Source organism: Salmo salar, chromosome 12 (genome assembly GCF_965601325.2).
Source record: "Salmo salar chromosome 12, fSalSal1, whole genome shotgun sequence".
Lineage (NCBI taxonomy): Eukaryota > Metazoa > Chordata > Actinopteri > Salmoniformes > Salmonidae > Salmo > Salmo salar.
The window spans coordinates 36592802-36614345 of NC_138302.1; the positions used below are offsets into that span (position 1 = coordinate 36592802).

At 41.3% G+C, this 21544-nt stretch overlaps 2 protein-coding genes across 2 annotated transcripts in view; one reads left to right on the forward strand and one right to left on the reverse strand.

The window, feature by feature from the left end:
• Window positions 1-8578, forward strand: part of LOC106564832 (nidogen-1) — a 66096-nt gene extending 57518 nt beyond the window's left edge. The window contains exons 14-20 of the mRNA XM_014131267.3: window positions 153-325; window positions 1791-1917; window positions 3751-3922; window positions 4187-4344; window positions 4716-4839; window positions 5722-5834; window positions 8048-8578. Of these exons, the coding sequence (XP_013986742.2) occupies window positions 153-325; window positions 1791-1917; window positions 3751-3922; window positions 4187-4344; window positions 4716-4839; window positions 5722-5834; window positions 8048-8166 (986 nt within the window). The 3' untranslated portion in view covers window positions 8167-8578. The remainder of the gene's footprint in view (window positions 1-152; window positions 326-1790; window positions 1918-3750; window positions 3923-4186; window positions 4345-4715; window positions 4840-5721; window positions 5835-8047) is intronic.
• A 2033-nt stretch (window positions 8579-10611) lies between these two features.
• The window catches only part of LOC106564830 (complement C3), a 54985-nt gene continuing 44052 nt past the window's right edge, over window positions 10612-21544 (reverse strand). The window contains exons 35-41 of the mRNA XM_014131265.3: window positions 19421-19510; window positions 19193-19298; window positions 18776-18865; window positions 18329-18412; window positions 16606-16689; window positions 15348-15483; window positions 10612-10937 (exon numbers count right to left, since the gene is read on the reverse strand). Coding sequence (XP_013986740.3) covers window positions 10793-10937; window positions 15348-15483; window positions 16606-16689; window positions 18329-18412; window positions 18776-18865; window positions 19193-19298; window positions 19421-19510 — 735 coding nt within the window. The 3' untranslated portion in view covers window positions 10612-10792. The remainder of the gene's footprint in view (window positions 10938-15347; window positions 15484-16605; window positions 16690-18328; window positions 18413-18775; window positions 18866-19192; window positions 19299-19420; window positions 19511-21544) is intronic.

Here is a 21544-nt window from a genome sequence, read left to right on the forward strand (position 1 = left end):
AACCTAAATTCAATGGCATGGTTGAAAGTTTTGTTGATTTCACATTTAAATCAGGTTAGTTGAAAACTCAATCATATATAAATCAATACTAGATGTTGATAGGACATCTGTGCCCAGTGGGAAATGTAACTTCAGTTGTCCTCCCTTGACAGGTATTGACCAGGGAGTGATTCCTCCCCCGATCGGACCCACCACCAGGCCGGATGTCTCTCCTGTGGCCCCAGGGACCCACCTGCTGTTTGTCCAGAGCGGGAAGATCGAGCACATCCCTCTGGATGGATACAGCATGAACAAAGGGGAGGCCAAAGCCCTGCTGCACCTGCCTGTGAGGCTCCACATTGACGCACCTCAACTCACCTCACATTATCTCAAACAGACAGTCAGATAGTCACTCATTCAGTCAAGCACTGCACATCACTCGCTACAAGCACTGTGGGAAGTTACTTATTGACTCACAAACGTTAACTCACTCACTCGCTTCTCAAGTGAGAGATTCACTCAGTCAGTAAGTCACTCCTCTGTAATCCCCGGCATACCACGCTTTGTTAAGATGGCCGCTCACCAGATGGCCAGAGCTGTCTTCTCAGACCCCCAGTCTTAGGTTGAATGAAAAGAGGGGGATTTGCTAATCTCTTGCTCGCATATCAGATGTTTCCTTTAACCGGACTGAGAGTGTGTTGATGGGTGTTGTGGGTCCACGCACCCACTCTCTGGAATGTTCCAAATGCCACTTGAACAATTTACATTTACATTTACATTTAAGTCATTTAGCAGACGCTCTTAACCAGAGCGACTTACAAATTGGTGCATTCACCTTATGATATCCAGTGGAACAACCACTTTACAATAGTGCATCTAAATCTTTTAAGGGGGGGGTTAGAAGGATTACTTTATCCTATCCTAGGTATTCCTTAAAGAGGTGGGGTTTCAGGTGTCTCCGGAAGGTGGTGATTGACTCCGCTGTCCTGGCGTCGTGAGGGAGCATGTTCCACCATTGGGGTGCCAGAGCAGCGAACAGTTTTGACTGGGCTGAGCGGGAACTGTGCTTCCTCAGAGGTAGGGGGGCCAGCAGGCCAGAGGTGGATGAACGCAGTGCCCTTGTTTGGGTGTAGGGCCTGATCAGAGCCTGAAGGTATGGAGGTGCCGTTCCCTTCACAGCTCCGTAGGCAATCACCATGGTCTTGTAGCGGATGCGAGCTTCAACTGGAAGCCAATCTCCTGATTGTGTGAGTCGACCATCCATACTTGTCCTCAGGCTTTTCATCTTTCTTCTCACTAGCGTGGAATGGTCTGGCAGAACATGTAACTGGACATACAAAGGGATTCTTCCCCATAAAAGCTTCAATTGTTTGGCGAGCCGCATTCTGCCATTGTGAAATGTAATGTAACATTATGTACTTCTTATGTAATTTGGTTGAACCCCATCTGTGAAATGAATGGGGTGAGATATTATCACTGTTAAAGTAGTTCCTGTTCTGCTTGCAACATAAATGTGACAATCTAGTTAAACAATTTATTACATTATAAATTGTTCTCTTGCTATGAACAGGGGTTCTATTGAGTGTGTGTGTGACATCCTATATTCTGACACTTGCATGGTTTCCAATTAGCAGTTAAGGGAAAAAATAAGGGCTTTTTTTAAAATTAGTGCCAGGCCAGCTACACACACTACTATGGTGCAAAGTGCATCGGATGATTGGTCTTTTCAATGTGACAATGTGTTTGTATCTGTCCCGATCTAAATAAACCATTAATCAATAAAACCTTCTGTCTTTATGTGTTGCTCCCAGGACAGAGTGGCGATCGCCGTGGCCTACGACTGTGTGGAGAAGATGGTGTACTGGACGGACATCACAGGGCCCTCCATCAGCAAGGCCAGCCTGGAAGGAGGAGACATAATTTCTCTTGTCACAACAGGTGAGCAGTACACAGGTCTCCGGTCAGCCTGGAGGAAGGAGACACCATTTTTCTCATCACAACAGGTGAGCTGTTCACAGGTCTGATGTCAGCCTGTAGGGAGGAGAAACCATCTCTCTTGTCACAACAGCTTTAGTATGCAGGTCTCGGGCCAGTCTGGAGGGAGGAGACACAATCTCTCTCGTCGCAACAGGTGAGCGGTACACTGGTCTGAGATCAGTTCAAACCTAGCTAGCATGCTCCATGAAATGCATCAAGAATGGTAATAGTTAACTTTTCATTTATCATGTTTTATTTCTCATAATTTATCTTTATAAAGGCTTTACATGTAGGTATAATGTGTGAACAAAAACACATTAGCGATCTGTCTATCCATCAAAAGTTCCATTAATTTCATCTTTTGACATGTGTGAAACAACACGGACAAATGTCAGATTGCCATCCATTGTCTTGGTAGTCTTTCAATGTTCACTATATATCCAAAAGTATGTGGACCCCCCTTCAAATTAGTGGATTCGGCTATTTCAGCCACACCCTTTGCTGACAGGTGTATAAAATCGAGCACACGGCCAAGTAATCTCCATTGACAAACATTGGCAGTACAATGGCCTTACAGCTCAGTGACTTTCAATGTTTCACCGTTATAGGATGCCACCATTCCAACAAGTACGTTTGTCAAATTTCTGCCCTGCTAGAGCTGCCCAGTCAACAACGGCTCAGCCGCAAAGTAGTAGGCCACACAAGCTCACAGAACAGGACTGCCGAGTGCTGAAGCACGTAGCACGTAACACTCACTAGCGAGTTCCAAACTGCCTCTGGAAGCAATGTCATCACAAGAACTGTTCGTCGGGAGCTTCATGAAATGGCCAAGCAGACGCACACAAGCCTAAGATCACCATGCACAATGCCAAGCGTCGACTGGAGTGGTGTAAAGCTCTCCACCATTGGACTCTGGAGCAGTGGAAACGCGTTCTCTGGAGTGATGAATCACGCTTCACCATCTGGCAGTCTGATGGACAAATACCTGCCCGAATGCATAGTGCCCACTGTAAAGTTTGGTGGAGGAAGAATAATGGTCTGGGGCTATTTTTCATGGTTCGGGCTAGGCCCCTTAGTTCCAGTGAAGGGAAATCTTAACGCTACAGCATACAATGACATGCTAGATGATTCTGTGCTTCCAACTTTGTGGCAACAGTTTGGGGAAGGCCCTTTCCTGTTTCAGCATGACAATGCCTCCATACACAGAACAAGGTCCATATAGAAATTATATGTTGAGATCTGTGTGGAAGAACTTGACAGGCCTGCACAGAGCCCTGACCTCAACCCCATCGAACACCTTTGGGATGAATTGGAACACTGACTGTGACCCAGCTCTAATCGCACAACATCAGTGCCCGACCTCACCAATGCTCTTGTGGCTGAATGGAAGCAAGTCCCTGCAGCAATGTTCCAAAATTTAGTGGAAAGCCTTCCCAGAAGAGTGGAGGCTTTTATAGCAGCAAAGGGGGGACCAACACCATATTAATGCCCATGATTTTGGAATGAGATGTTCGACGAGCATCAATGTAGTGTCCCCCAGGGATGGAAATAAAGCTTGCCTAAGGATAGTATTGTTTTATACCGGGCTTGTAGAAAATGTGACCAACTAGCTTGCTGTCTATTGAAATGTCCTCTTCTTAAAGTTTTTGGACCCAGGCTTGTAGGAATTGCAGTCTACTAGCCCGGCTGGCCAGTGCCCCAACTCCTTAAGTTCCATCCCTGATGACTCCCATAGAAAATCAGTAGTTTCTGTCCGATCTAGGCATTATGATGTCCTCCTTCTCTTTTCGTTAGACCTGGAGAGTCCAGAAGGTTTGGCTATCGACTATCTGGCCCGACTAATGTTCTGGACGGACTCCATGAAGGACAGGATTGAGGTGGCCAAACTGGACGGAAGCCAGCGCCGTGTCCTCTTCGACACCGACCTGGTCAACCCCCGGCCCATCGTCGCTGACCCCTCCTATGGGTACGTGTCTTTGGACAATGTCTTAGTGATTCCTTGATGCAAATTTGTGATAAAATAAGCAGTTAGTTCATTGTGCTGAAGATATATTGTCCTTAACCGCTAAGGCCTGGAACGATTTCGCTAGCGAATCTGGCATGTTAGCCTTTTCATGGTTTCGATAGCATAATGTAGGTTTGACGACACAAATCACCAGTACTGTGTTGGTTTAAAAATATGGTTCTAAGCATTGTGACAGGAACATGTTTTTTCTGGCTTGTTGTACAGACGACTCTACTGGGCAGACTGGAATAGAGACGGGCCCAAAATCGAGATGTCCAACATGGACGGAACCGACAGGACAGTCTTGGTTAAGGATGACCTGGGGCTGCCCAACGGCCTGACATATGACCCTGAGAGCCAACAGCTGTGCTGGGCCGATGCTGGTAAGAGGCTATGCTAAACATAACACTATCGATGCTGGTAAGAAGTTACGAAAAAAATGCTAACACTATCTGTAAAAAGCTATGCTAAACGTGCTTACACTATTGATGTTGTTGAGAAGGTATGCTAAAAATGCTAACACTAGTGGTGCTGGTAATAAACTATGCTAAACATGCTAACCCTATTGTTGCTGGTAAAGACGCTACACTAAACATGCTAACACTATTGATATCATGAGCTAAACATGCTATGTAGCAATCCATGGGAAAATCCCACTCTACTGAGGCAGTTCAAATGACTCAGTTAGTTAGAGCATGGTGCTAGCAGCAGGGATGTTGGTTTGACTGCTGCATGTTTTCTTTTACCTTTACAGGTACTCGTAAGGTACAGTGTATGGACCCCAACGGTAGGAACCGTAGGACTATTGTGGAAGGGATTCAGTATCCTTTCGCCATTGTATCCCATGGGAGGAACCTTTACTACACTGACTGGAGAAGGTATGATCACCTGGGCCCAGTTTCCCAAAAGCATCTTAAGGCTAAGTTCAGTGTTTGAACCTTCGTAGGAGCGTCGTTAAATCTCCAAGCTGTTTCCCAAAACTATTGTTACTAAAGTTGCACATGAAAATGCTTGTTATTTACTGACTGCCTTTCTGTAGATTCTCCTACTATACACATAAAATCTCTGCTATACATAGAGACAGATAGGCCTAAACATCTTTATTCTGTGTGACTGACGATAACTGCGGAACGAAGTTGACAACAAATACAAAGTCGCCAATGTCTTTACAATTGTTACAAACAAGCGAAGGATAAAAAATGCTTCAAATTAAAACAGAGATAACTGCATTAAAATAGAAATACATTAGGTCTAGACCTATAGGCTACATATCCCTATATATTTAAATAATATAAAAATTAATTCCATGATCAATAATTTGAGTTCTAATTTGCTAATTGTCAGCTACTGTCTGTAATTTTTGGCTAAATATATTTCATGATGTGTAACAATAAGCATTTCACTGCACCTTTCATACTGTGTACATGACCTTTCATAAGCTGTGCACATGACGAATACAATTTCATTTGCTTAATTAATTAATTCATACACACGAGCATGCATACATTTCCCATTACTTACAATGCTCAGATTTGTATACACCAGGCCAGTATATTGCCCCATTTTCAAAAGATTAATGAAAATAAAATAAAAAAAACTTGGCAATGAATGATAGAAAGGATTCTTGTCATGTAGAATTTAGTTTTTCATGGTAGTCAATAGAGTAAGAGCCTTCAAAAGAATGGTAGTAGACTTCATAGTTGGGGGGGGGGCAGCGAATGTTTAGAGAATGTTCTGATAATGTTGTTTGCTGTTGCCAGGGAGGCGGTGGTAGCCGTGGACCGCACAACGGACAGAGAGACAGATGAGTTTCTGCCACAGAAGCGTTCGCGAGTGTACGGCATTGCCACGACCCCAACTCAATGCCCACAAGGTAAGCCTCCTCACACTTCTTCACTCTCTCAATAGCCTTGGTATGCATCCCAAATGGCACCCTATGGTCAAAATAAGTACACTGTATAGGGAATAGGGTGCCATTTGGGGATAGTCGAGGTCAGTGGTCACCAACCTTTTCTGAGTCAAGATCACTTTCGTAGTCAAAAAGTAAGCCGAGATCGCTTGGTCAGGGAAAAAAATAAAAAAACATGACTTAAAAAATGTTACATTAATCTAATAAAAACTGTTTTGTAGGAATGAGGTTTGTGCTGTAGGCCTAATACATTATCACAGCCTAATGTTCTTTTCAGACAATAATATATTTCAAAACTCAAGCTTTGATAACAAAATAGATCAGTTGGTGTAGCGCTTTTGAGGCACAGCTGAGCATAAATTGAAATAATTTGCAAATAATTTGCTTTTATATTTTACTGGACTGATGAGAGGTACAGTTGAAGTCAGAAGTTTACATACACTTAGGTTGGAGTCATTAAAACTCATTTTTCAACCACTCCACAAATTTCTTGTTAACAAACTAGAGTTTTGGCAAGTCGGTTAGGACATCTACTTTGCATGACACAAGTCTTTTTTCCAACAATTGTTTACAGATAGATTATTTCACTGTATCACAAATCCAGTGGGTCAGAAGTTTACATACACTAAGTTGACTGTGCCTTTAAACAGCTTGGAGAATTCCAGAAAATTATGTCATGGCTTTAGAAGCTTCTGATAGGCTAATTGACATCATTTGAGTCAATTGGAGATGTACCTGTGGATGTATTTCAAGGCTTACCTTCAAACTCAGTGCCTCTTTGCTTGACATCATGGGAAAATGAAAAGAATTCAGCCAAGACCTCAGAAAGAAATTGTAGACCTCCACAAGTCTGGTTCATCCTTGGGAGCAATTTCCAAACGCCAGAAGGTACCACGTTCATCTGTACAAACAATAGTACGCAAGTATAAACACCTTGGGACCACGCAGCCGTCATGCTGCTCAGGAAGTTCTGTCTCCTAGAGATAAACGTACTTTGGTGCGAAAAGTGCAAATCAATCCCAGAACAACAGCAAAGGACCTTGTGAAGATGCTGGAGGAAACAGGTACAAAAGTATCCACAGTAAAACGAGTCCTATATCGACATAACCTGAAGGGCGCTCAGCAAGGAAGAAGCCACTGCTCCAAAACCGCCATTAAAAAGCCAGACTACGGTTTGCAACTGCACATGGAGACAAAGATCATACTTTTTGGAGAAATGTCCTCTGGTCTGATGAAACAAAAATAGAACTGTTTGGCCTTAATGACCATCATTATGTTTGGAGGAAAAAGAGGGAGGCTTGCAAGCCGAAGAACACCATCCCAACCGTGAAGCACGGGGGTGGCAGCATCATGTTGTGGGGGTGCTTTGCTGCAGGAGGGACTGGTGCACTTCACAAAATAGATGGCATCATGAGGCAGGAAGACGATGTGGATATATTGAAGCAACATCTCAAGACATAAGTCAGGAAGTTAAAGCTTGATCGTAAATGGGTCTTCCAAATGGACAATGACCCCAAGCATACTTCCAAAGTTGTGGCAAAATGGCTTAAGGACAACAAAGTCAAGGTATTGGAGTGCCCACCACCTGACCTCAATCCTATAGAAAACTTGTGGGCAGAACTGAAAAAGTGTGTGCGAGCAAGGAGGCCTACAAACCTGACTCAGTTACACCAGCTCTGTCAGGAGGAATGGGCCAAAATTCACCCAACTTATTGTGGGAAGCTTGTGGAAGGCTACCCGAAACGTTTGTCCCAAGTTAAACAATTTAAAGGCAATGCTACCAAATACTAATTGAGTGTTTGTAAACTTCTGACCCACTGGGAATGTGATGAAAGAAATAAAAGCTAAAATAAATCATTCTCTCTCCTATTCCTTATTCTGACATTTCACGTTCCTAAAATAAAGTGGTGATCCTAACTGACATAAGACAGGGAATTTTTACTAGGATTAAATGTCAGGAATTGTGAAAAACTGAGTTTAAATGTATTTGGCTAAGGTGTATGTAAACTTCCGACTTCAACTGTACCTACTGCTGCTTTTGGTGGGGTTTGCTCTTATTCTTATTCAGACCACATGTAGTGTGCATTTGATTTCAAAGTACAAGTTAAAGTACAATTGTGCCAAATAACTAGAAACTCCTGTAAGTGATGGTAATGTTATCCAAATGTTTCCCGCAGCGTATAACTACTGCTCGAACAACGGAGGCTGTTCACACCTTTGTCTACCTCGCCGCGGCGGCTTCACCTGCCGGTGCCCAGACGTGGTGGACGGAAGCTGTGTGGAGAGGAACTTGTGAGGACTGAAGAGAGAATAGTAGATTATCCTCCTAAAGGGGTTGTGACATGTGTACCTTCCAACTTCCTCTTTAGAGGAAGAATAATTAAGCTGCATCCGGTTGGGGGTTACTCTGTAGCCCAAATCCATTCAGATTGCTAGGCCTCTACTGCTCAGTTTCTTGTTGATTCCCCTCTGGCAGATTTGAGAGGATTGGGTAGTTTGTAAGGATATGATAGCGATCTCTACTGTAGTTCTCTGGTTAGTTAGGTGGAGTTGCTATCCTATTGCTTACACCTATCTAGTCCTTTGACCTTGTTACTGTTATGGTGTGTAATTGAAATCTCCCAAATTATTTTGCCATTATTTTCTGATCCATTTGATAAAAAGTCACATTGTATTTTTTTGTATTGTAAATAAATACCTGAAATATAGACGTATTATCTGAAGTACACATTTCCATTGGTGCTCTTGATGACCAGTTATAGCTGATTATTACTGTGAAGGTGTACAGATTGTTAGGCATAACGCCAAGTTGTTGGTGTTTGGCTGCCACAAGCCTATCTGGAGAGAAGTTGGCCCATCGCCTTTTGATGACCTCATTCTCCCCTTGAGAGGGTTGACAGCCCACCATAGGAGTGTTACATAAGGTTAATGCGTGTACTGTGTGTGCAGCTGTGCGGTGACTATGAGAAAAAACAAGATAATTTACATTGTGCAGCTGTCCTATTAACATTTTTACAAGTTTGGTGTACATGGTCTTTTTTCCTTGTTAGTACAGTAACATGTTAGTTATCAGGAAGCTATTTGTCTTTTTTAAAAGCATACAGTAACTATAATACCAGTTTGCGGTTTGTGAAAATACACATTGTCATTTGTAAATGCATTATATTTCTAAAATATCTCAAAATGAACTGTGGTGAACGCAAAATCTCTGGCCATGGCCTATGTAAGTAAGCCTTGTCCGAGCCAGAACGGCCAGTAGGGCAGATGCCCATCTCCTGTCTTTGTAGCGCTAGTCTATCAAAGGGCTATACCATAAATCCATCTCCTTAATTCTGAGTGCCAAACAGGGGCATCAGCCCCATTTTGTAAGTCTTTGGTATGACTCGACAGGGGATTGAATCCCTAAACTTCCAATCTCAGAGCAAACACTAACAACAGTTGGCCAGTTATCGTCTTATATGCTATGGGGAAAAAATTGATTTCCGCCTAAACAGGCATGCACAAATGTAATTATTTTATCATGAGACGGCCATAAACAATAACTGCTAATGTTGCAAAGTTTTAGAAATGTCTGGTACTCACCTTTCTGGTAATGTTTTTTTTTTTAAATTGCTGCGGTGTACTCACTTTTGAGGACACAAGCTCAAGTACATAGTATAAATGTGTTTTTTATTTTAAGTAATTTTTTTTCCTATTCAACAAAAGTGGAATTTCTCCTAACATGCTGACCACACCGGTCGCGTCGCGTGAGCGGGTATTGTAAAATAAATTTACACACGTTATTCAATCATTGCTCCAACACTGCACACGAGTGTCTGCGTTGCCAGGCGCTAAAATATAAATAGTTTCTATTTTAGCCTCTCCCGGCCTCTCCCATCTCCTCATTGGTTTTTAAGAGCATATACCCAAGTGCCATCTCCTCATTGGTGTTTAGCAGCATATACCCACGTGGGTGATTGAAAGATGAACTGATGTCCACACTCCAGTTGTTGTAGTAATACACTGTAAAGTTGGTTGCCAACCGCCATATAAAGTCCAAAGAAGTAAAAAAGAAGCCTACGGAAGGAGGAGAGATGACGAGAAAGGAATTCGGTTTACCGTTTTATCTGTGGATTAATTGTCAGAGTAGAGGACCTTGTGCATTTCAGGTAAAACATCAACCCAATGTTTATATCCCAGGACAAATTAGCTAGCAACAGCAAGCTAGCTAGCTAAATTGCCATAAATGTTTAATGCTTTTCGACATGTCCCCAAATTAATATAATTGATTCAGAGTTTGTTTTGATATTTCAACCTGCGTGTTCTGATCGCTTCTGGTGTGGTTGAACAAAATCAACGTGCGCGTGTCCGGTTTGGTCAGCATGTAAACATCCACTGAGCAGTGCAGAGATACCATTCAAATGTGTGCAGACTCGTTAGAACAAGTGATTTCATCGGTCTGTGGAAGTGGGCCACCTACTGGTAGAGTTAGTTTTTTGGATCTATTTAAAAGTTGGTTTGAAAAAGTACTGCATTGCATTACAACACCAACCAGCCATGCCATAATTTCTTTGTAGATTTACCTTCATGGATATATGTCTTTACTCTTAACTGGTGCATGCATACATTTTCGTATGGGTATGCCCAGATGGTGCAAGTCAATTGCTTTACCTACTGAGCCACACAGGACCGCATGGGACAGGTAGGGACATGGATGACCCTGGTTTAAACCCTTGACTGAGACTGGTGTCAACCCAGAAAATTGGAATAACATCTTTATTCATGTTTTTTTTTCTTCGCAATCATCTTCCAGTACAACAAACAAAGCATTTTAATTGACAGGTATAGAGCTAATTTAGGCTACAGTTGGTGCAAAGACATTCTTTTGCAAGGAAAAAAAATTACTGTGACAAATGAAAACAACAGAATAACACATGTTCACTCTAGTTTACACATCCTTCGTTTTCCATTACGTGAACGAAGTCATTGATTTCCAAACATCTTTTCCTGATCGGACCCCGGATATTGCACTCATCACTTGTGGGCCAGTATTCGATCCATGTCCGCTCACCCAATACGTACTCGAATCTAGAAACAAAGACATAGCTCTTAGCAGGGTTTGCGGTCTAGTAGCATGACAGAAATATAGTTACAGTGATTGAAATAGCTCATTTATAGCTTTTGCTTAAGGAGTAGTTTAGGATTTTACAACTTGATGTTAGATGAAAGTAGTCTATGGGTCAGGAGAAACTGTAACCCATGGTTCAGTTCTTTAAACAGCCACTACAAACTTTAGCCACTGCTTGCATAAAAATCATTGAAATTGATGGGGGCATGTGAGCATGTAAACATTTTTGTTTCTCCAAATCACCTGAAATCAATTAAAAATCAACTCCATATTCGGCTTGATGTTACTTAAAGGTGATTTGGCCATTCAAAAAATAACATGCTCACATCCCCCCATCACTTCCATTGATTGTTAGCTAGCGGTGGCTAAAGTTAGTTGAAGTTTTTAATGGCTGTTTAACGAAAACAGAACCATGGATTACAGTTTTTCCTGGCCCATAGACTGCTTTAAGGGTGAGGAACCATCTAACAGCAAGTAGTAAAATACTGAACTACTCCTTTAAAGCTGATACTGCATGCCATTGTTTGTTTCATCTGATCTACACTTCAAGGGTTAATCAGGAATCTGATTCCAAAGTCAGATTTAACATCAGGGGGTAACTTTCAAGCTCAGTTTCAGCCTTGCACAACCCCTTTAAAAGAAATACATTCAAATGAGAAGTTGTGGATAGGGGGAATTGCTCATATATACACTTACCAGTCCACTGGCACACTCTGATAATAAAATGATGTGCATCACGAGCAAATACGGCTCTGGACAGTTAGCTCACAGTGAAATGTGGACTCACATTTATTGCGGGATTATGTTGGGAAGAAAAGTGCAATCATCACCATGAAAATGAAGACTGGGGGTTCAATTCAATCCAACCCGCATTGCAGTATTTACACAGTAGCTCGTTTTCCAATTGTCAAATTAACTCACAGATTGGTTTTGGGTACTTTATAAAAACCTTCAACTACTACCAGGTGCGACCCCTCTCACAGGTATATTTTCACTTTTCAGAATTAGAAGTGTGTGGGCACAGGATGAATATTGTAAATACATTTTTACTATTTTTCTACATTGTAGAATAATAGTGCAGACATCAACTATGAAATAACACATATGGAATCATGTAGTAACCAATTTCTTTAAACAAATCAAAATATATTTTATATTTGAGATTCTTCCTTGTAGCCACCCTTTGGCTTGATGATAGCTTTGCACACTCTTGGCATTCTCTCAACCAGCTTCATGAGGTAGACACCTGGAATGCATTTCAATTAACAGGTGTGCCTTCTTAAGCCAATCAGTTATGTTGTGACAAGGTAGGGGGGTATACAGAACATAGCCCTATTTGGTAAAAGACCAAGTCCATATTATGGCAAGAACAGCTCAAATAAGCAAAGAGAAATGACAGTCCATCATTACTTTAAGACATGAAGGTCAGTCAACCCTGAACGTTTCAAGAACTTTTAAAGTTTCTTCAAGTGCAGTCGCAAAAACCATCAAGTGCTATGATGAAACTGGCTCTCATGAGGACCGCCACAGGAATGGAAGACACAGAGTTACCTCTGCTGCAGAGGAAAAGTTCATTAGACTTACCAGCCTCAGAAATTGCATCCCAAATAAATGCTTCACAGAGTTTAAGTAACAGACATATCTCAACATCAACTGTTCAGATGAGATTGTGTGAAATCAGGCCTTCATGGTCGAATTGCTGTAAAGAAACCACTACTAAAGGACACCAATAATAAGAAGAGACTTGCTTGGGCCAAGAAACACAAGCAATGAACATTAGACTGGTGGAAATGTATCCTTTGGTCTGGAGTCCAAATTTGAGATTTTTGGTTCCAACGTCATGTCTTTGTGAGACGCGGTGTGGGTGAACGGATGATCTCTACATGTGTATTTCCCACCGTAAAGCATGGAGGAGGAAGTGTAATGTGGTGGGAGTGCTTTGCTGGTGACACTGTCACCATGGCCACCACAGCATTCTGCAGCAATATGCCATCCTATCTGGTTTGGGCTTAGTGGGACTATCATTTGTTTTTCAACAGGACAATGACCCAACACACCTCCAGGCTGTGTAAGGGCTATTTTACCAAGAAGGGGATTGATGGAGTGCTGCATCGGATGACCTGGCCTCCTCAATCCCCCGACTTCAACCGCAGAGTGAAGGAAAAGCAGCCAACAAGTGCTCAGCATATGTGGGAACTCCTTCAAGACGACGTGGTGTGGGGGCTGCCGAGTGGCGCAGCGGTCTAAGGCACTGCATCTCAGTGCTAGAGGTGTCACTACAGACCCTGGTGCGAATCCAGATGTCTTTGTGAAGGACGCATGAATCAAGCCATGTACAAGGTTGTCCTGGAAGAAAACTTGCTTCCTTCTGCTCTGACAATGTTCCCCAACTCTGTGCCACACAGCCAGGACAATCAAAGTGTGGATGGAGGACCACCAAATCAAGACCCTGTCATGGCCAGCCCAATCTCAAGACCTGAACCCCATTGAAAACCTCTGGATTGTGATCAAGAGGAAGATGGATGGTCACAACCATCAAACAAAGCCGAGCTGCTTGAATCTTTGCGCCAGGAGTGGCATAAAGTCACCCAACATCAATGTGAAAGACTGGTGGAGAGCATGCCAAGACACATGAAAGCTGTGATTGAAAATCAGGGTTATTCCACCAAATTTTGATTTCTGAACTCTTCCTAAGTGAAAACATTAGTATTGTGTTGTTTAAAAATGAAAATGAACTTATTTTCTTTGCATTATTCGAGGTCTGACAACACTGCATCTTTTTTGTTATTTTGACCAGTTGTCGTTTTCTGCAAATAAATGCTCTAAATGACAATATATTTACTTGGAATTTGGGAGAAATGTTATCAGTAGTTCATAGAATAAAACTAAAATGTTCATTTGACCCAAACACATACCTATAAATAGTAAAACCAGAGAAACTGATCATTTTACAGTGGTCTCTTTTATTTCTTTCCAGAGCAGTATATAGATATCTGCCTCATGTGGAATTAGAACCAATAACGTATATAAACCCTGGATTTCTGATGCTATGTATTAGCCATTGAGAGGCTTTGAAGCCACCAGTCGGCCATATTGGCACTCCCAAGTAGGAGCAGTCCACCATAGGAATGAATGGAATTCTATAGTATTTCAATTAAATGTTTCAAGGACAAAGTTACATGTGTTTAAGCATTTTTGTTGAAACTTTAGTACTCCAAAACATACTTGAAGGAAAATGTTATATATTTTTTCATTTTTAAGTTTAGCTCACATAATAGTGTGCATTAAGGTGTCTGTAATATAATAAATGTGTCAAAAAGGAATGTAGACAGTAATAAATGCATTTCTATAGCTTCCTAAATATTTTTTACAATTGAGGAGTAGTACCAAGATGGCTGCGCGGTGGCTTCAATACAGTGCCCCCTGTTATAGGCTACCTGCTGTGGTTAGAGCGTTGGGCCAATAACTGAAAGGTTGCTAGATCAAATCTCCAAGCTGACAAGGTAAAAATCTGTCGTTCCGCCCCTGAACAAGGCAGTTAACCCGCTGTTCCTAGACCGTCATTGTAAATAATAATTTGTTCATAACTGACTTGCCTAGTTAAATAAAGGTTAAATTAAAAAAGTTATACATATTGATTAGAGTTCACAACCATTCAACTACAGTATGAGCCAACTGTTTTAGCAGACTGTGCCACCAATCAGTCAGTGGTTGGGGGAAAAAATACAACAAGTTGACATGACCACCATTGTCATCTATTTCTTCTTAGGATGTAGCTACAAATATAAATGTATAATCCTCATAGCTTACATGTTTTTTGTGAAATACATAGATGTGTATGAAACGGTAAGCAAAAACGTTGAATTGTTGTCCATATGGGGAAATGTGCCTTACTGCCTTTTGAATTTTGTGTAACTTCAGTAGTCTAATCAAGGATGCATCATGCAAAATATATTGGCACACTCCACTTACCAAGACCATTACCAAATAAGGCGGGCTTTCACCTGCTTTTATAGTAAGACTTGAGGTGGTACCACCCAGCACATCTAGAAGGGAGGGTATTTCATACGGAACCCCTCCCTTGAGATGACGTGGAGTCACTTTACATTACGATTCCAATGGTACTGCTAGGGCCGAAAAGAGCTAGATTTACTACTAAAATACCTAAATATATCACTTTTGCAACGAACAGTCAAAATGAAGACCAGAATAGACGTGTTTCACTATAACTGAGCCTAAAACACCTGGTTTTCGTAAACAAACCAAAAAAATCATGAAAGTTGCTCTTTGCAAAAATATGAGTCGCAGGCAAGATTTCTCTTCAAAACTCTTTTGAAACTAGCGTAATGAAATGATGAGACATTTCTTACCTGTCACCACTCTGGATAAGATTTGCAGTGTCTCCCATGAGCAGGTAGCTCTGGCCTTCTTTTAGATCCAGTGCCTTTCTACAGGAGGGGTGGGCCAGGAACAAGCGCTTTTCCCCGTCCAACAGAGGGTCAGTGCCTAAAGAGAAATTGAACATTAACGTTGATCTCATTTCTAAAGAACTTGGTTTTAAACTTTCTGGAAAAAGAGTGGCTTGCAAAACAAAAACATTTGCATTTGTGTGCAAAACCATAGTGTTTCTAGGGAATATTTGGGTCACTCCACGAATACATTGCCTTTTATGTACTTCAGACATTGTGTGTAAATGTTGATAAAACACTTGATTTACCATTTGGATCACAAATATCTATGCTTTAACTAAACCATGTTAATAATTCCAATAGCAGTGTGTTTTTATTCAAGTAAGGGATTTGTTTTCTCTGAAAATCCCCATTTTGGCATGTCCCACATCATGTCAACCTCTCGGGAAAATTTAATCCCACATAACCCCAAGATTTTCACAAGTTTTCACCATCATTGTGAAGCCCTTTTTACTTTGTTGCTTTGGGAAAGTCATTTCTGAAGATGTTTACTTATTTCATGTGATTAGGGATTCATTAACATATGTCCCTCAGTTTTAAGGTCAACCTGAAGTCTCGTTTTAATCTGGTAAAATTAAGATTTTTTTCCAAAGAAACATTGAACATTTAATAGTCAAATCAAAGTGTAAAAGCAGGTGACCTGGCCATTTTCTGGTGTTTACTGGTGAAAAACTGAGCACATTGAACATAACAAGTCAACCTTGTTACCCATCGATAGGTAGGCTAGAAATATTTTAACAAGCTTGCATTCAATTGCCCCTCCCTGTTGCACACTACAAGCTTCCATTTCCCCTGTCAGAAGGGAAGTTATGGTTGATTCAAGATGAAATTGTCAACACTGTTACGATCAACCCTTTCAATTTTATAGTAATTCCTCTTAATTAAACCTTTTTCGATGGGGAAACATGTTTTTTATGAAGTTGAACAGAATGTGAACATTTTGTGAAAAATTCTAAATATATATTTTTGACAAATTACACTACCCAATAGGCACTCTATTTGTGGAATGACACATTTGTGTTAAAGTGAGAGGAGCATTTGAAAATGTTAACAAAATATCAACTGTCACTGTTGATACACATATTCCTACTCAATATAATCCAGCAGTGAATGATTATCGTTTGGGAACTCCGGACTAAACATTAAGGACTTATCCTACCTTCTTTGATAATCATTTTTAATTCCATTAGGTAAGTATCGGTGGAGGACTCCAGTGTTGCATTAACCAAGGAGGCTTTGAAAACTGTAAAAAAAAGACAGTCATATGAATATGTAAACATAAACTCAGCAAAAAAAGAAACGTCCTCACTGTCAACTGCGTTTATTTTCAGCAAACTTAACATGTGTAAATATTTGTATGAGCATAACAAGATTCAACAACTGAGACATAAACTGAACAAGTTCCACAGACATGTGACTAACAGAAATTGAATAATGTGTCCCTGAACAAAGGGGGGGTCAAAATCAAAAGTAACAGTCAGCATCTGGTGTGGCCACCAGCTGCATTAAGTACTGCAGTGCATCTCCTCCTCATGGACTGCACCAGATTTGCCAGTTCTTGCTGTGAGATGTTACCCCACTCTTCCACCAAGGCACCTGCAAGTTGCTGGACATTTCTGGAGGGAATGGCCCTAGCCCTCACCCTCCGATCCAACAGGTCCCAGACGTGCTCAATGGGATTGAGAGCCGGGCTCTTCGCTGGCCATGGCAGAACACTGACATTACTATCTTGCAGGAAATCACACACAGAACAAGCAGTATGGCTGGTGGCATTGTCATGCTGGAGGGTCATGTCAGGATGAGCCTGCAGGAAGGGTACCACATGAGGGAGGAGGATGTCTTCCCTGTAATGCACAGCATTGAGATTGCCTGCAATGACAACAAGCTCAGTCCGATGATGCTGTGACACACCGCCCCACACACTGACGGACCCTCCACCTCCAAATCGATCCCACTCCAGAGTACAGGCCTCAGTGTAACGCTCATTCCTTCGACGATAAACGCGAATCCAACCATCACCCCTGGTGAGACAAAACCACGACTCATCAGTGAAGAGCACTTTTTTCCAGTCCTGACTGGTCCAGCGACAGTGGATTTGTGCCCATAGGCGAAGTTGTTGCCGGTGATATCTGCCTTACAACAGGCCTACAAGCCCTCAGTCCAGCCTCTCTCTGCTTATTGCGGACAGTCTGAGCACTGATGGAGGGATTGTCCATTCCTGGTGTAACTCGGGCAGTTGTTGTCGCCATCCTGTACTTGTCCTGCAGGTGTGATGTTCGGATGTACCGATCCTGTGCAGGTGTTGCTACACGTGGTCTGCCACTGCGAGGACGATCAGCTGTCCGTCTCCCTGTAGCGCTTTCTTAGGTGTCTCACAGTACGGACATTGCAATTTATTGCCCTGGCCACATCTGCAGTCCTCATGCCTCCTTGTAGCATGCCTAAGGCACGTTCACACAGATGAGCAGAGACCCTGGGCATCTTTCTTTTGGACACTAAAGGCCTCTTTAGTGTCCTAAGTTTTCATAACTGTGACCTTAATTGCCTACCGTCTGTAAGCTGATAGTGTCTTAACGACTGTTCCAAAGGTGCATGTTCATTAATTGTTTATGGTTCATTGAACAAGCATGGGAAACAGTGTTTAAACCCTTTACAATGAAGATCTGTGAAGTTATTTGGATTTTTATGAATTATCTTTGAAAGACAGGGTCCTGAAAAAGGGACGTTTCTTTTTTTGCTGAGTTTAGAATTTTGTTCACTTTAATAATTACCTGAGTTGTGTCCAGTAGGGAGAAAACACAAATGTTCCATTGCAAAGCACTTTGCATCGTTGTGCCATACTACTGAACACAATTGTCTGTCTCAAAAGACTAGAGACTTACCATAATCCATTCCAGCTTCGCAGGCTTTGTCCAACAATTTCACTTCACTCACGTCTCCATGTTTCTTCTGGAAGCTACAGCTCTCTATGAAAGAAAGGTCATGTGTGAGTATGAAAATGTCAAAGTAACCAGCCAATCTATATAGTGGGGACAGTATTACTTTGGCATTCAGTATATTAACATTAGGCTGAAATTCAGAACCTGTTTTGTGCGAACATTCCACTGCTTGTACTCTGGAGTGGAATGATGGCAAAAACAGACTGTTACGCAGGCTACATTAACATATTATTGTACAGGCAAAATGATCATTCCATGTGAAAATGGAACATGATATTTAGGATTTTCCTGAACATTGAATGGATGATGGTAAAATAATCAGAGTAGGGTAAGCTGATCCTATAACGGCAACTACTTTTTGGCAGCAATTTGGCCACCGAGGCGTGGTACCTTCAGCACAACGACACACATCATCCTGACAAAGCCTGTTCAGGGTTCCATCCTTCTTCATTGGGTGGTAGAACTTCACACAGCGGTTCTCTAAAATGACAAAAGTCCCTATTCAAGACAATTTCTTCTGTGCGTTGGCATTTCTAGTGAATGCATTGTAGTCTATGAGGCACATGTGAGTGTCTGTGCTTATATCAGACCTGGGTTCTAATAGTATATGTTTTTTTTCAAATACTTTGAGTGTTTGATTGAGCCTGCCTGGAATGCCAGATGGGCAGGGTTTATACTTTTGGGACTATTCCATTTGTTCCATTCCACCAGGCAAGCTGAATCAAGCACAGGTTAAGTATTTTTAAAGTAATGTGAATTCTATTTAAACCAGGTCTGATTCATATCCCCTCTAAAAATAAAGCATACCTTGAGCATAGTATTCATAAACGGTGACCCCAACAGGTTGAAGCAGACCTACATCTTGTACCTTGTGTATTCTGAACGCCACCTTGTCTGCCAGTTTATTAGAAACCTTAAAGGATACCGGAGATATAGTGAAAGTTGAACAATAAAATTAAGTTACGTCATTGTATACATGCCACTGAGAAGAAGAAAGCCATTTCAATACCAGCGTGGCATGTCACAAACAGATACCTGGTCAAGATAGATGATGAGGGAGCCCCTCTCAGACAACTTTTTGTCCATTTCAAACTTCTGAATGTACCTTTCCGTCCCGGTTGACAACTGCAAGCAGAAACACAAGAGTGAACTTTGAACCACTAATGTTTATGGTATTATCCAAAAAAAATAAAAAAAATAATCGGAAAATGAAGAAAAACTGTGTACTTAGGCAATGCTGTGTGTTCATGCAGCCTGAAGGTTTAAGGGTATTGCCATAACTACATCAGTACGGCATTTAAGCAGTTGTAATGGGTTGAAAAATTAGACACTAGAAAAAGAGACACGCTTTTGATATTTTTTAAACCAAAAGTTAAGCTGTCTAATTAATGTCGCATTTATCTCCGACAAGCAGTAGCTGTAGTTCTACTATCAATCCAATAGATGGCGCTGTTACGCTGTGGCGGTAGTAGTGATGGAAGAAGTTCTGGCTGAGATTCTTCAGAATAAAGAATGCACCAGAACTGCGAACACAGTAACTTTTGTGTCCAGTTATCGACGACTACAGGTATGTAAAATCATGTATATAAAAAACATGTCTATAATATCCTCAGTAACAATTCCGCCAAAGGTGTAATCACATGTGTGAGGCCCAGTGCAGTCAAAATTCTGTTTTGCCTGTGTTTTGTATTCTATTGCGCAACAGCTGATGAAACTAACATTGTAAACGTGTGAAACAAATTGATCTGTGTTATTCCTGATTGTTGCTGGTAAAAACAGCACCCTGTAATCAGGTTTTGCATGACCTCTCAGCCAATAATAACAGCTAGTTTTGCTAGGACTGTCTGACCACTCTCACAGTCCTAGCAAAATTATTTCTCTGGATTTTTTTGTTGTTGCTTAAATGCAAACACTTTTTCCTTCTTTTTGCCTATTTTAATGGAAAACTAAAAGAGTAAGGTACTTAACTGCTACAAAGGGACTTTAGTGCAGACAGTCTGGTTGCAGAAGACTATAGAAACTATTTAATGGTTTATATAATCTGGTGACACTGAATGTAATGTTTAACAGTTTTATGCATTTTGTCCATATTCTGCCACACTCAGTTATTTCTATCTGTATCAGAGGAGGCTGGTGGGAGGAGCTATAGGAGGACGGGTACTGGAATTGAGTAATTAGAACGGTGTCAAACATGTGGTTTCCATATGTTTGATGTGTTTGACTCAGTTCCATTGAGTCCATTCCAGCCATTACAATGAGCCCGTCCTACTATAGCTCCTCCCACCAGCCTCCTCTCATCTGTATGAACAGCAACATGTTCATATTGTGTGAAATGGAAATATGTAGGACCATACTTGAGAACATTCAGAAAAGTTTCAATTCAAGGTTAAGTTTAAGCACCAGCCAATTAAAATCGTTGACGTAGTGTAACATGATAGAACGGTACATTGTAGCTGGTCCCATCAGATAACCTGGCATACGTTAGCCCTATGCTAACCTCACCAGGTGAGCTAATCATCCACAAATTTGGTGCGCGTTTTAGTAACTGATTAGCAGATTTTGCCGTTTGACTGCTGTTAAGGAAAAGTATTCTATCACGTCCAACTACATCGCCAATTTTAATTGCCTAATATGGAATTTTAACCGGATATAATCATGTTCACATAGTGAGGTTAGCATAGAGCTACATTTGCCAGGTTATGTAATGGAAACAGCTAACATGTAGCCTTTGATCAAGTGCAACTACGTTAATTAGGGATAGGCATTCCATCAACGGGACAATTTTAATCATGAAGCTCCGTGTGTCATGATCTCAGATTTTAGAGAAACAACAAATGTCGGAACATATAAGTGTCTTATATCGGCTGAAAGCTTAAATTCTTGTTAATATAACTGCACTGTTCAATTTACAGTAGCTATTACTGCGAAAAAATGCCATGCTATTGTTTAAGGAGAGCTCAAAACAACAAACACTTTTTTCACCGCGACAGATTTGATAAAATCACCTCTGACGGTGAAACGTCTACTTACATTCTGAAATCTTGCTCTGATTTATCATCCCAAGGGTCCAAGAGATAACATGAAGTTTCATTAGATAAAATCATTTTTCATATCCTAAAAAGGTCCATATAGCATGCACAATCGATTTTGTATTTCCAC